This window comes from Festucalex cinctus, chromosome 4 (assembly GCF_051991245.1).
Source record: "Festucalex cinctus isolate MCC-2025b chromosome 4, RoL_Fcin_1.0, whole genome shotgun sequence".
Classification (NCBI taxonomy): domain Eukaryota; kingdom Metazoa; phylum Chordata; class Actinopteri; order Syngnathiformes; family Syngnathidae; genus Festucalex; species Festucalex cinctus.
Window position 1 is genome coordinate 29,431,539 of NC_135414.1, and position 16,077 is coordinate 29,447,615.

Genomic DNA, 16,077 nt, shown 5'->3' on the forward strand with positions numbered 1-16,077 from the left:
TACGTTCTATTTTCAATGTATTATGTGTCCCAAAGACGTATTTATATGTTTTTTGTTTTTGTTTTTTTATGCTAGAGCATATAGAAGGCTTTAATGCAGCATCTGAACTGAAGAGAATGCTTTAAGCCAGTGCTTCTCAATTGTTTTCTGTCCTGTCCCCCCCAGGAAGAAGAAAACATCCCTCCCCCATACTCATACTCATACTCTGTGCTTTGTGCAAAGCGCGCATGCTCAGTGCAAACAAAACCCCTACACCACCTACCAAATGCTCCCTGCGCACTCTCTGATGAGAGCGCCACTGCCCCCTAATGTAGTGGAGGTGCAATTGCTCTTTATTCTAAGACAGTAAAAAAAATAAAATAAAAATAAAAAAGCATGTTCCCCTAGGTCAAATGCGCCCCCCTGGGGGGGCCTGCCCCACTATTTGAGAAGCACTGCTTTAAGCAATGGTAGTTATTACAAAAATTGCCAGCAAGTGGCAGCAGAGTATAAGAGATCAACCAGAGCCATGTTGCAAAAGGCTCTTTTCCCTACTCTTTCAATCATATTTGTGAATAATGATGAAACGTAGCTTTAATCTAATGTTAATTGCTGCAAAACAGAAACAGATTACTGTTTTTTTTTCCTGATGAAAGAAGAGACTCTAATCTTTCTTTTGGTAGGTTCCATGTTTTTATAGCAATAGAATGCAATATTTTGTGGGCCTTGCAAAAATCAGTCAAAATTTAGTAAAACAGCCGTGAACGTTCAGTGAAAATGGCTGCTAGTCAATGAGGTAAATAGCACCGCATGGGCCCCAAAAGACTTTGGCCCACCGGGCATCTGACCCTGTTTGCCAGATGGCCAGTCCAGCCCTGCCTTTAATACAAAGCTCTTAAAACCCACCCTAGATCCTCATTGTTTTTTTGTTTTTTTTTAAACCATAATAATTTACTGTTCACAATGTGACTGTTGCACTGTTGTTCCTCTCATTCCATAATAAATACCCGTACATTTCCCTAAATAGAAAAGATATAATCAGTTTGGTTTGCATTTCGTTCCCCAAGTGTACCTAATCATAAGCGAACCCAGATCGTAAAACCAAAGTTCGTTATCTGGAAGGCGCGTTGCTTCCTCTCCAAGTCCATCCTCTTCCGTAACCCCCTTTGCACCAACTCCTTAAATAGCAGACGGCAACCATTCAGCGCTATTTATAAAAATATATTTGACAAAGTAGGAAACGATACAGGGTCATCTGGAGAGATTCCAGTACAGGGGAGTAAATAATTGAACATACACACTGATAAGCATTGAAAGCACGGCGGAAAAGGTGAGCGGAAAGGTAGAACGCGCTAGTTGGTAGACTTATTGAGTCTTATTACACTTTGGAAATTTGAAATTCTCTACCAGCCTTGTCTGAAACTAATGACGTTAGCAGAAATGCTATGTACAGCACAAGCCTTTTTTTTTTCTTTTTCTTTACTCGTATCATACAGTGTACGCACAATATGCAACACGGGCTGGATTTGTGCCTTTTTTTTTTTTTTTTTTTTTTTCCTGGCGAATCAAATGCTGAGTTAGCGGGTAGCAGAAAGATGCTAACGCCGCAATCAGTCTATATCTTGGGCGAAGCCCACTTATTTGTGGAGTTGTCAGCATGGAAAGGAAAAAATGTACAAAAACTCATGAAAGGTAATGAAGAATCAACACAAAAAAAAAGCATTAGGTTACAATTTAACTTGCTTCTGTAAAAAGAAGGCCTCAGAGTTTCTACATTTTTTTTGTTGTTGTTGTCCTCGCGTTTGTCTTTTTTATAGGCTAGCTCGATGGCAACGGGGCCACCTGTAGCATGTAAATACAAAGAGTTGTATAAAGCGTAGTTTATAAATGCGGCCACCATAGAGAGAACATATCAAATGATAACAAAGTCACTTTTTTTTTTTCCCCCCCAAAGCCAACACCCTTTTTTTTTTTTGTCCTTTTTTTGTTCTTCAAATCCTCGCATACATTCATTGCTGTAAGGTAGACCACGTATTGCTTTAAAGTCCGTTCAAGATTCTCTCACTTGGACGGGGCCTACCGGCTCTCTGCTACTGGAAGTCACAGCAATGACTAACACCCAAAACACTGCTAGACACTCCACAACGGAATCTAAAGTTTGTACACTCCACAAGAATCTCCTAGTTAAAAAGACGGTTTGTTTCGGCTCAACGATTACGATGTGGATGACTGCTATACCTCGACTCTAGGAAGAATACAAAAAAAGTGGCCTGTTTTTTGTTGTTTTTTTTTGTTGTCTTGTTTTCTGTTTCTAAAAGCCGATAGAGCTCTAGCGCTTAATACACACGTGGACAGAAGAGAAAAGAAAACTCAGAAAGTCTTTGTTTTTGTTTTTGTTCAGGTCAGGTCTCGCGGTCGCTCTCGCCCACTGAGTAGAGTTCCCCGAGTCTCCTGAAGCGAGGGCCCCACTCCCTGAGGTAGTCATAGTTCTGGTCCGAGTCGGACGAGGCGGTCTCCAGCGAGCTGAGCGAGCCGGCGACCGAGCCCCGGCCCTCGTAGCCGTAGATCTGGATGGAGTCGTACGGCGGCGCCGTGGGGTCGTTGTCGGCCTCGTGCAGCCGCACGTTGATGAACTCGTCCACGTCCACGCCGTTGGGGCCCGAGTGGTGGCCGGCGCGCGGCATGAACTGCAGGTCGGGCTTGATGTCCTTGCGCGGCAGGTAGCCGTTGACGCCGTCCGGGTTCTGCAGGGTGGCGATGTCGAAGGCCTCCGTGTCCTCCTCGCCGCCGCCCTCGTCGTCGTAGCGGATGATGTTCTCGCGCACGTCCTCGTCGTCCTTGATGATGAGCGGCTCGTTTTTGTGTCGCCGCAGCGTCACGAAGAGCACCACTATTACTATCCGAGAAAGACCGAAGCACAAGGGGGGAGGAGACAAACGGGGGGAGAAACGAGGTCAAGCTTCTCCATCTCAAACGTTTATACAAATACGACTTCATTTGTTGCATTACTGCGCAATTTTCAATGACTGGCAACAATTTAGCAACCGGGGACCAAATCTATTTCTTCTGTAGACAATTGACAACTGGCTTGATAATATTTGGTATATATTCTATTTTTTTCTGCTGTGTTAGGTCAGTGTTAAGGTATTAAAGCAGAGGTGTCCAAACTACGGCCCGGGGGCCCATTTGCGGCCCGCCGTCCATTTTTTTGTGGCCCGAGACATGCTAAAAATGGCATTTGACTCAAGTTCAAATAAAATAAAAACAAAAATGTTTGGAGATGGTCAATATAAGAAGGGAGGGTGCCAAAAAACACAGGTGCTATTAAAGTTTATTTTAGTTAACTAAAACTAACGGGAAAACTAAAATTCAAAACATTTCGCTAACAAAATAAAATAAAAACGAAGATGCTTTTAAAAAAAAAGAAAACTAACAGAAACTACATTTTATGTTTACAAAACTAACTATAATTACAGCAAAAATGTCCTTTGTTTTAGTCTTTGGTAATTAATTTAATGCATGAGCCTTTGGGGATGAGTTTAAATGTGATTTTTAGTAGATTTATTTTGATATAAACTGAAATAATGACGTTGCGCTCATGGTGTTTTTTTGTTTTGTTTTTAAATATTGCTCACAAGTAATACACATGAAAAATAAAAAATTAATAAAAATAAGCATTTATTAAAGAACTAAAACTAATTAAAAAAAATAAAAATAACAGACCCACCTTGAAAACTAATTAGAACAAACAAAATAAAAAAAATATAAAAAAACTCAAAACAAAATAAAAACTAAAAAGAACATTTCCAAAACTATAATAACCCTATTGCCATATTACTAATGAATTGGAATAAATTGGTTTATATCATGTAGCATTTTTCTAAATATGCAAAAGCACAAATGAATTATTTGAACAATTTTTAGGACTAAACACAATTTCTCTTCATAACATTATGTGGCCCTTGCGTCCTTCTGATTTTCTGTATGTGGCCCTCAAATGAAAAAGTTTGGACACCCCTGTGCGAAAGTAATATTAAAAAAAAATCTGAATTCTTGAGTATATTGTAACTCCAAGATTCCAACACAACAGCAGTCGTCTTTCTACCAATTTACGCCTAATTCAACTGTTATACAAATGTAAATCTGTGGTCAGACCGAGCACGAATCGTGGTACAATTACATCAGAACAATGCCGTTTGTGCTGATAGGTGCGAATCTGTGCCAGGCCAGATGATTGGCACGTTTGCGCCATCAAGAATGTACACACACACTGTCCTAAAATAACACAGTGTCCTTTTGCAGGACAAAATAATCATTGCAGTCTGTGGGCAGCGGGAGCTGTAAAACACAGCCAACCAGCTTCCAATACCGGTCCCGAGCCAAAAAGGCAGCACGCTTGGAAAGTGGTGAGCGAGGAAGTTGGCCGATTCTGTAAGTGTATTTACTGTACAGTGCTTGTTTACAGCTGTTGAACTGTGAACCGCGATAGAAATAGCACTTACCCATTAGCCAAAGTTGTAGCACAACCACCAGCCACATGACAGACTAGACATATTCATACTTTTTTTTTTTTTTTTTTTTCCTGTCAGAGGAGAAGGAGGAATCCCTCGTGACATCATTGAAGCGATCAAACTCGGAGAATGGCGGGGTAAGTCGAATTAAGCATGGGTTGATTGGTCATGTCAGAGGTGAATTATGCTGTGGTGCGACAATCTATGCTGAGTACAGTTTGAGAGGTTCTTGTGTGACAACAGTGACAAGAACCAAGGGACTAAAACAAGATGTTGTGACATCTCATGGTCTGTGAACTGGCTGGAAGTTAACCCAATGTTTTGTTTTTTTGGTGGGACAACTGGGAGAGAAAATCAATCATGTCAAATGATAGCAAAGTCAAATTTCTTCTTGTGGCCTAAGAATCCATGTTTGGTAACCCAGTAGTGTGCAGGGCCGAATCCAGGTCATGTGTTAAGGAACTGTCTAGAAATTTGTTTGGTTGGAGATGGACCGACCTGCTAATTTGAGTCAATTTGGCCCAACAAAACAACCCAAATTTGAGTCAAATTGACTCAGGTTTGTCCAATTTTTGACCCAAAATTGGTTCGTTTTTGACCAAGGAGTTTTATGCTGCATTCACACCAAGACCGAAAAGGCGATCTGGAACGATTTCCGCTCATTGGCGCTTTCGTGCTCACCGTAGCAGAGGAGGCGTGTCCCTTGGTGAACAAGGAAGTGGAGAACTTTAGCGAGTCAACAAAAAGTGAGCACCGCCAACTACTTTCACATCTTTCCTGGGACTAAACAGCCGTGGCACTATTTTCTCCTTTTTTTGAGGTAACTTTCGCTTTTTTAGTGGCAATCGGGCGGCCGGCATTTGAGCTAAAAATAGCTTTGGCGTTAATAATAAGCACTGCTGCTAACTCGGTACAGTTCAAAAGCAAGTAAACAGACTTACCAGCACTTTCTTGATCATCATTCTGTCACGGCTGGATGTGTTGTTGCGCTCGGGGTGACAATAGAGGGGACGCCGTGTGTGACGTGGACCGTACACGAAGCCGATTGGCTACCGCGAGGTGAAAAAAGTTCCATTTTTTGAACTTCGACAAATATGCGAATGTGCGTATTCTCGTCGCGAACGTGCGGATTTTCGCTGCCGCGTACCGCATCCCAACGCGCGAGACGCGTCCTCCGCGGCGCCCCGCGCGCTTTCGTTCCGTTGCGCGCCAACTCCATTGACTACAATGCAAACGCGCCGCCGAATCGCCGTCCCTCGCTTTTGGTGAGAACGCAGCATAAAGAGTGCTGCAAGGATCATCTGAGTCAACATACATGTCGACAACATTTCATCCCAAATTTGGGTGTTGAAAACGGAACCGACGTCCCCCACGCCGCCGAACCTCACTCACCTAAGAGCAGGATGATGCAGGCCAGGATGGCGATGAGCGCCCCCATGCTGAGGCCGATGGGCAGGACGTAGGCCTCGACGTTGCAGGACTGCACGATCCCATCCTTACTGCACCCGCACACCCGAATGGTCAGGGTGTTGGTGCTGCTCATGGGCGGGTTGCCGTTGTCCGTCACCACGATGGGCAGGAAGTACATCTCCTGCTTCTGCCGCCGGAACGTGTCATGCTTGGCCAGGACACTAATGGAGTTGTCTGCAAAAGAAGGAAGGGAAAGGGGAGAGGCCGTGAGAAGATGAGAAGAGAGAACTAATTTCACATCAGTCGCCGCCTCGCTTGTCTCCCGTTGATGGATTTCACCGATTTTTTTTTTGCTCAACAGCAAGAGAGGCGAAGCGGTGGCGTGTCGAGATGGGAAAGGTGCCGGCTGCTCTTTTGAAGCCGCTCGCCAGAAGCCGCCTGCTCGTTAGCCGCCTCTCGTTATTAAAATACGAGGCCTTCGTCTTATGAAAACTCCTGAAAGTCTAACCTTTGCCTCTGCCGCCGCCGGGTGGGAACGACACGGCGCTCGGCGGATGCAAACACGATCAAAAAGATGCTCGGCGGGCAGGATGATTTGAGTAATTGATGCCAACATATGCTCACGTTTATCGTCTCACAAGTGGCGGTGCGGAGCAAAGAACACTCGGCTTCCTGAGCGCCGGAACGTCCCATCTCATTTGGATTGCTCGACACTTCACGGTGAGGGAAGTAGAGATGTATTGTTTTGTAGTATAAGCTACACGGGTCATTTTCTAAGCAGCTTTTGATGGTAAAAATAGAAGTAAACATGTGGCACACGTTGAATAAGCTTGAGAAACAGATACTGTCGATGCAACTATTTTATACAGCTGATCCCATTAACTCTTTTACTGCCACACATTATTAAAAAACAACACCCAATGCCAGCGGATTTCGAGCATTTGAACTCATTTTTCGAAGCAAACAGAATATTGTGTTCTTTTGTGACATATACAACATGGGTACCACATGAAAGATTGCGTTCCATTCTTTCATTAGAAAAAAAAGTATGTTTCAACCTTATTCCGTTCTTTAGTAATCACCATTTGAAAATAGGTCATTTTGAGTGACATTGAGCAAAAATTGAAAAGAAAAGATCCATTTTCTCCACAACAATGACTTTGATACTAATATTTTTTGTTTAGTGACGCGCCGTCAAATTAGGTTTAATGTTACAAAGGCTTTGATCATTCACGTCAGCCTTGAAAACGTTCTATTTCATCAGATTGCGTCATGTTTCATTGTAATTTGCAGCTCTAGTTAGGGCCCGAGCGGCTACCGCTACCATCTGCTGGCCATAGTTAGTGGGTGTTTTTGATTTCACAACTCATTGACCCGGCTCCACTGTACTTGGACGTTGCACTGACCACTGATATATATTAAAATTTTAAAAAAAAGATTTTAAATAAAAAAAAAAAAAAAAAACGTAGTTGACGTCAATTAACGTTTATGGCGGCATACGTCGTGATTTTACTAAACGTTATTAAACGTTTTTGGCGGTCAAAGAGTTAAGGCTCGCGGGGAAGCTGGAGGCCATCACAAGTGAGTGGTCGACTACAGCTTGGATTGGTCGCCATTCACAGAATCAAGATTAAGTTGTGGATGTCACTTAGACGATCCGGGACCCTGTGATAGTGGTGTCGTCAAGAACACACCATCCGAGACGAAGACATTATCGAGACTAAAGAGTACTGAGGCGAAGACGACAAAGTCTTTTGGAGGTCAAAACAGAGATCACACCAAGACTTTTGGAGGTCGAGACCAAAACGAGTTTGCAACCAAAGCAAATTCTGCTATGTTGTTTTTCATATAGCACAATAAAACAAATCTCAAATCAAAAGACATTTGTTGTTTCACTTATGATCACAGCAGTACTGGACTGGTCATGTTGATCAAAAATCCTGAGTTCTCCCTGTCTGAGCCCGAGACAAAACCAAGTAAAAATGCCTTTGATTCTGAAACGAGACCCTTCAAAACTGGTCTTGGAACCAAGATCGACCCTGCGAGGTTCACCACTTTGTGAACAAATGTTTACACGGTCCGTCACTACATCGACAAATTCAAGTTCAAATGCTACGCAAAGTGAAAGCCAGCTTCTCAGGGCCTGGACTATTCAGGATGGATAGATGCAAAGTGTAAAAATGTGCTGCGGTCTGACGAGTCCAAATTAGAAGTTGTTGTGTGCAGGTATATCAAGGTTTTGCAGACAGCCACGTATTATGAATCCGAGTTACTTCTATGATACTATTTCAGAAGCTGGTGATTTTTCTTCACCTTCTTTGGAGCCTGAGAACTTTCCAGGTCAATTTTGCAACAAAGTTGGTGTTTTAGGGAAGAGGAGTTTTACTTAATGGTCGCTCATATATGCTTGGTGGAAGCTTTGCTCCCACATAAATCGGAGGATCCTGCTTGCACCAATGACACGACCAAGAAAGATGGGTATATTCAAGGGTAGACGTTTTTTTTTTAACAAACAGTCTCCTCTGGATCGGATTGTGTTCTAATTCCGAGGGTTTGTGGGTACAATCAATCCCAAGGCTGCGATATGCGCCTTTTTTTTATTTTTATTTTTTTTATTGATAGATTCAACCAGTCGCTAGTAGGGGGGCACTTAAAGTTCAATCCGTTGAAGTGCATTTTTCCTCTAGTGTGTGGGCAGCTCCCGTGATTACACTCATCATCCCAAACAAAAGCGGCGCACGGGGGCCCCGCCCGACACTCGTCAGTCAAGTGTCTGCCGCCACCTCCGCCAGACAGAAATAGTCGCTCGAGTGGCGATGGCGGGCCTCCTTTCAGGCGCTATAAGACAAGTGGCTGCTGCCGCGCGTACCATGTAGAAGGAAGAATGACAGCGCATATTTGCTTTGATTCCTGCTCGGGTTACATTGTGTGCGAGAACAAACGCGCCCTCGACTCGACGGAGAACCGAGCCAGACAAAGAAAGAAAGAACAACAGCGGCTGTTTGGATCCAACGTGTCGCCTTGAGAGAAGAGAGAGAGAAGCCTGTAAAAGAGCAGAACCTTCATGACTCACATTTGATCTCGTGTTGTATAGGTTACACTCAGACCAAATCTTTTTTTCCGCTACTACACTCGTAGCTACTACAAAACCATGAGGTCATCTGAGCCAATCAGAAGGCCGAAAAGGTCCCAAAAAGGGGCAATAAAAAGAGAGTTACTGCTGACGATTGTAATGTTTAAAATTGATGATTAAATAAATAATACAAGGTTAACACAGTAATGATAGAAAGATGAAAAATATATAAAAATAAATGGAGTCATAGGTTACTCAAATAATGATACAGAAAGAATAGTACCGGTGGCAATATTTAAAAATACATAACTATAGTAAATATTAATAATTATAATAATTAATAATTAATCATTTGAACTGTAAACGATTATATATAAACAATGTTAATAATAAATAAATCTATAGATATACACGATAAAATAATTTCTTTAAATAAAGGTTACACAAATAATATGATAAACAGTAACATTAAAATAATTTTTTTTAAAAGCTATTCAAAATATAATAATTGAATAATATAGACAATGATTAAAAGAAAAATAAAATGTGACATAATAAGTTATATAACCCAAAATGTATTCATTAAAGTAAAAAAAAAAAATTGAATAACAGAATAAACGTTAACCCAATAATATAAGGTTGCTAACTAATTTATCATATAGCTAATTTATCATATTCAAAATAAGTATATACACAACAATACATAAATATAGTGATACAAAAAAGAGCTTACAAAAGGTAAATACAATGGCAAATAGGTACATATAATATTTAACACATAACGTGTCTATGAGAAAGAAAGAAAGAAAGAAAGAAAGAAAGAAAGAAAGAAAGAAAGAAAGAAAGAAAGAAAGAAAGAAAGAAAGAAAGAAAGAAAGAGTGATACGGTGCATTTGTCTTCGAGCATATTCAATATCATTTCCCACTGTGTACCCATGAGCTAATGCACCAACGTCGTTTTTGTGTAGGGTAAAAAAAAAAAAAAAAAAAAAAAAAAATCCTGCCCCCTTTCCTCCCAACTCTGACCTGGTTTTGATGGCCTCGCTGAGCCGTCAGAGGCGGGCGGCGCCATGTTAGCCTGCAGCTTCTGTGTCCAAACAGAAGGCTGCAACCATATGAATAGATTTTCGCCGTGAGCTGAAAACATTACACGTCACGGTGAACACGGCTTGTTCACCGTCACTTTGGACCAGCAGAGAGGGGAAAAAAAGAAAAGAAAAAGGAAATTCAAGAAAAAACAAAACAAAACAAAAAAACAAGCATATTGTGTCGATAAACGTGGCGCCATCTGCCACGAGGTAGCGAGGAAGTCACCCTACATTGAGCAGCAAAACTAGCAGGACGAAGCCATTTGGATCTCATTGGTTTATCTTCGCTCACAGTGAGCTGGTGTCCAACATCTGTTAAGTGCACTTCAACGCACCCCAAGTGTCAGATTGCAAATTCAATCAACACTTTTTGGGGTAAATCCGCTTTTAAAGGTGCACAAAATGTTGGACCAGAGCGAGTATTTTTTTTATTTTTTTATTTTTTTGTGACATTCCATCACCGGACATAGTTTCTATTCTGCTTGTACTGGTTTACTATGAACATTTAGCTGTAGGAGCCATATCTGGGGTGGAAATTGCCACGCAATGTGTGATAAGTGTTTATCACGTTTTTTTTTTCACCAACAATAATACAATAACGTCACAACATTTGGGTGTACAGTAGAGCAGAGGTGTCCAAACTTTTTCATTTGAGGGCCACATACAGAAAATCAGAAGGACGCAAGGGCCACATAACGTTATGAAGAGAAATTGTGTTTAGTCCTAAAAATTGTACAAATAATTTATTTGTAATATGGCAGTAGGGTTATTATAGTTTTGGAAATTTTCATTTTAGTTTTTATTTTGTTTTGAGTTTTGTATTTTTAAATTTAGTTAGTTTTTATTAGTTTCCAGGGTGGTTCTGTTAGTTTTTTTTAGTAGTTTAGCTTTAGTTCTTTAATAAATGCTTAGTTTTATTTTAGTTAGTTTCAGTATTAGTTTTAGTTTTTTGCTTTTTTTTTTTTTTTTTTTAATTTTTTTATGTGTATTACTTGTGCGCAATATTTAAAAAACACCATGGGCGCAACGTCATTATTCCCTTTTATATCAAAATAAATCTACTAAAAATCAACGGTTTTGTTGTGATTCCGTGCTAATCTTTCTGGTGATCAGTCAGACCAGCACGAAAAACAAAACAAAACCAGGATGTGCTGGTCCGAGTACCTCGGCTGTTTTATTTCAGCAAGGGTACAACATCAATATTGTGTCTTCTTTTGAGGAAACAAAAGCTATAGTTAGATGATTCTAACAAAAGCATATTGCTAGCCAAGCTAAAGGCTGAACCGCACCGTTTATATCACAGTGAGCTGATAGCTGGAAATAATTCAGCGTTTATGATTTCATTTCAACTCAAAACTCGACTATCGACTTTCCGTGGCGAGTTTACATTTCCTCACCTTGGTTGTTCTTAATGGTGAAGTTGGGATTGTTGAGCATCTCGGGCACCAGGCGGTACTCGAAGTAGTGGCCCTGGATCGGGTCATCTCTGTCCACAGCGCTGACCGTTTGGATCACCTGTGTCGGGATTTTTTAAAAAAAAGGACAGATACTCATCGCACGTACTCCAATATTTGCTCTTCATCGCTCGGGGGATTTGGATTTCTTATCGTCGAGGTTCTGTCCGGTCCGCCTCAAGCATCTCGGCTCTATCTGCTAATCTGTCATCAGTGTTCTTATCGCACGCTCGGATTGATTGGGAATTAGAATTTTGGGGGCCTGTGGGACGGCTTTGGCTCTCTTTTTGCCGCCCGTCCGATAAAAGTGCATCCGACACATGTAGCTGCCTTGAATGAGGTCGATTGATGAGAAGGCAGGTGGGGGGGGATGCTAAGCACCAGTCTGAGACTTTTTTTTTTTTTTTTGGCAGGGCGATGCATTGTGCCATCTGGAGGAGGCCACATGAAAGGCATTCTCGACTGACTATGTGCCGTGATAAATCCTGACGGCTACGCACCCCCCCCCCCCCCCCCCCCCATCCCGTTTTTTACAACACGGGACCCTCGACCTCCGAGGCTTCTCTGCGAAATAATTAAGGCCATAATTCACCGTAGCCAATCATTAAAGGGGAGGAAAGCGGGAAAACGGAGAGTGACGGATGGCTGCTTTGATGAACGAGCCTCTAATTTAGTTTCCCTTACCTGTCCGGGTTTTCCATTTTCACACAAAAAGGCTTCATATTCGGTGGCGAACTCTGGGGCGTTGTCGTTTATGTCCATGACCCGGATCGCCACCACCGCCCGGGATATCTGACTGTGGTTACCTAGGAGACGAAGGGACGGACGCAAGACGGAAGATTCATTCAGCAAAAATAGAAAACAAGGCGGCGGGTGCCTGAAAATCCCAGGTACATTACATGACCTAGTTTTAATTTCCTTTGTTTTTCCATCTTTATTTCTCCCTTCATTTCCGGAGCTGATGGAAGGGACGCGTGATAAGCCACATCAATCTACCCTTCAGCGATGCAAAAACACAAAAGACACAATTCAAAGTGCTTTTCAACACCAGCCTCGAAACCATGTTTAAAACATGAGTTTTTTTTTTTTCATTTTAATGACTCATTGGTAACTGAGGTCTGAAAAGACAATAAAGGCAATTTAATTAGTCCCTGCTACAATAAGTGGTGAAAATTGCGACATTGATAGTCGTCGTGGAATAATGTGCCCCCTAAGAGGCCTTAACACTTTCGACAGTGAAGATGATAGAGCAAAGAAATCTTTCCTCTTGTTCGGAGCAAATCTTCATGTTGAGATTGCGCTTTCTTTTTTTTTTTTTTTTTTTCTCAGCGAATTGACGCACTGGTGCCAGCTGATCCTTCCGCCTGAAGTTGTTTGCCTTTTCGGCGGAAGTATCAGCTAGCTGGCTGCAGTGCGTCGGTTGGCGTTCTACAGGTGATACGAACGAACAGAAAAGTCGTGGCTGGCGGTAATGGCGTCTGACTTTATTCAGGAAAGAGTATTGTGATGGAAATGTATCACGCTTTTGAAAACAAATTCCGAGACCCCAGCCAGCTTACTGGACTATTTTCCTGTCGTCCGACACCGGACCAAAACGCGTGTCACAGAACGCTGTCAGGTGTAAGTCGGTGCTGATCGCACACACGGGAGGTGAGGAACAAATTGAGATTCATGTTAAAAAAGCCCAACGATCCCTTTAAAATGGACTCAATAAAAACAGGATGAGGTTGACTGACTTCTTATTTGTTCACTGATGTATAATGTACTTACTTGTAAAAAAAAAAAAACACTGTATTCACACTTCAAAATGTTTTTGTTCTTGTTTACTGCAAAACTGATGTTTATGTACAGCACTTTGTATACAGCAACGTCTGTTCTTAAAGCGCTTTATAAATAAAGTTGAGTTGAGTTGACTATGACAAAAACGAACAAGCGTGATTCAAACTGGACTAAAACGGAGATTAAATTTTAACAAGGCTCATAAATTTAACACTATCAGGCACAAGGATAGGCACAATCCTAACCCAGGAACAAACTTTCACAGTTTGTGGTGCAACAACCCTACGTACAGCTGTAAAAAGATATACTATATACAATAATAATAATGAAAACAAAGACAGTGGCTGCGTTCCAAGACTTTTACTCATACTGTACATTAAGTTAATACTGAACACTGTACTAAGAAGAAGCATTTTAGCCGTGGCGGCATTAAAGCACACTTGTTTGCTGAGTTTTGATTGAATTTAAACAGCTCACTACTCAATTTGTGCAAGAACATTATCACGTATCAAGTAAACACCCCCCCCCCCCCCCCCCCCCCCAAAAAAAAAAAAAAAAAAACAGACACGCCTTACAGATTAAAGAACATCTGCAAAGCACAGAAAAAACTCACTGACGAGGTGGAAAATCTTTGCCGGCAGAGCTACAAACAGCTTTAGCCCGTACGCAAGGCTTTTATTTGCATACAGATTGTTTCAGGGGGGCTGTATGTCGCGATAAAGCTTAATGTAGCCCTTAAAGCTACTGGAACAGAAATTTACACCGCTTGTAACTTGTCTGTCTCCACCTCCTCGCGCTTAATCAAAGGAGGCGCGCGTTAATTGCCAGGCTAAACGAAAGCTGTCGCAATGTTTTCTTTCGTCGTTGGGGGGGGGGGTTGTTCGTCCCGCTGGCGTGTGGAGTTGAACGTGCTACCCTGATAAGCCGATGCCGCACGTTGTCGACATCTTGTCTGGCGGGCGTACGTCTCGAGCCTGCTGGCTAAGTGACTGCGGGTTGCAGATAGCGCAATGCTCGCGACAACAACTTTATTGAGAGTTTGCGGGGATTAAAGCCACTTTGGGGGGGTGCAATGCGGCAGCTCTATGTGAAAGGGGTTAAAAATAGAATGTGCCTCTGTAGTAGTCAAGTTTCCTCTTTTTGAAAGGGGGGACGCCATTAGCCCCTTTTCAACAGAAAATTCCTGGTAAATTGGCGTCACGGTAGAGCCGACATTTATTCTCCCGTACGGGTTTTTTTTTTTTTCAGCCGCAACAGAGCTGCCACTGATATCTGACTAATCACATTCTATTCCCTGAGTGCTGCTGTGGGGGAGGTGAGGGTGTTCGTCTCTGCCCTTAATCCATCCATCACTGCCACGTCGCCAATTGAGCCCCTTCTTTACAGCTTACCTTTCTCCTCCGTACATTACAATTCTACACAGGCCCAGTTTGAAGTGTTGATTTGGAGCGCCGCGCGTTGCGGAGCTGCATATTACCTCCGCCAAGCTCAAAGTGAGATGAATGTGGATGTTAAAAATAAGATGATAGCCACTGTTGGAATATTAGCAACACACTGAAACACATTGTGGAAAAAGTAAAACAACTCGACTGGATGCTTTGGCTTAAAAGTGCAACCTGAAACATTTCTTGACAATAATTTGTTTTATGTGACGACACTCGTCTAAAACATGACATTCTGATTAATATTACATTTGTATGTAATATGAGTTATGCAGCAAAATCCAGCTGTTTCTATCCATCTCAGGGGGGCGGCCATTTTGCCATTTGCTGTCCACCGAAGATGACATCACAGTTGTGCAGGGTTCAGGCAACGACCCGTTTTCTGAAGCTGAGCTCTGATTGGCTGTTATCTGAGACCTGAGTTAACTGTGATGTCATTTTCACTCGACAGCAAGTGGCACAATGGCCGCCTTCTGGTGTTGATAAAAACTGCTGGATTTGGTGCTTTACTCATATTCCCCTAAAGCAATATTAACCAAAAATACCATATTGAGACTAGTGGGGCTGCATAGAACAAAATTATTATTGTCAAGATTTCTTCTTCTTTTTTTTATTTTATTTTATTTTATTTTATTTTTTTGGTCGACTTACTCTTTAAAGGGATACTTGACTCATTGAGGCATTTTCATCAGTAAAAAGTTTATCTTTTGTCGATAATTAATGTGGTAACCTTAGTACCTTTAAAAAGAATTTTATCTACTTACTGTCGACTGATGATGACATCACCTGTGCTAAGGAAGTAGGTAACGACCAATCATGGCTCAGTTTGCTGACCAAACCCAGAAAACAGGTGACCCATGATTGGCCGTTATCTACTTCCTCAGCACGGGTGATGTCATCATCAGTCGACAGCAAGTAGCAAAAATACTTTTTAAGGGTATTAATCAGGGGTGTGAATTGCCTACTACCTGACGATTAGATTCGTATCACGATTCACAGGTCACGATTCAATTTGATACCGATTAATCCCGATACGAATTTATAAGTCGATTGTTGCGATTTTTTTTTTTATTCAAATTTAGAAAATGCTAATCAGTAAACGTGTACAGTGTACGATTTGTATGAAAATGTATTACTTATTTATCTGAAATTTCAGTCTAATACAGGTTGTAATCTGTTTCATGTTTGAACAGCATTGAAATAAAATATTAAGGCTTAATGTTCCATGAATATAACATTCTTCCATGTTTAAGGTGTGAACCCTAACCCGAAGTAAGATGTTTTGTTGAATATTTTTCCGTTAAAAATGGAAGTTTAAAAATCGATACAGCCGCCTATTGA

The 16,077-nt window shown here is 41.6% G+C and overlaps 1 protein-coding gene across 2 annotated transcripts in view; it reads right to left on the reverse strand.

Annotated features, from left to right (window-relative positions):
• Positions 1-1,179: 1,179 nt before the first annotated feature.
• cdh8 (cadherin 8) overlaps positions 1,180-16,077 on the reverse strand; it is a 143,062-nt gene continuing 128,164 nt past the window's right edge. Inside the window, exons 9-12 of one of the 2 annotated variants that reach the window (XM_077520158.1) lie at positions 12,200-12,321; positions 11,459-11,576; positions 5,883-6,134; positions 1,180-2,869 (exon numbers count right to left, since the gene is read on the reverse strand). In XM_077520158.1, the coding sequence (XP_077376284.1) occupies positions 2,382-2,869; positions 5,883-6,134; positions 11,459-11,576; positions 12,200-12,321 (980 nt within the window). In that variant the 3' untranslated portion in view covers positions 1,180-2,381. Of the gene's footprint in view, positions 2,876-5,882; positions 6,135-11,458; positions 11,577-12,199; positions 12,322-16,077 lie in introns of both variants that reach the window. The other variant, XM_077520157.1, reaches the window with a different exon arrangement.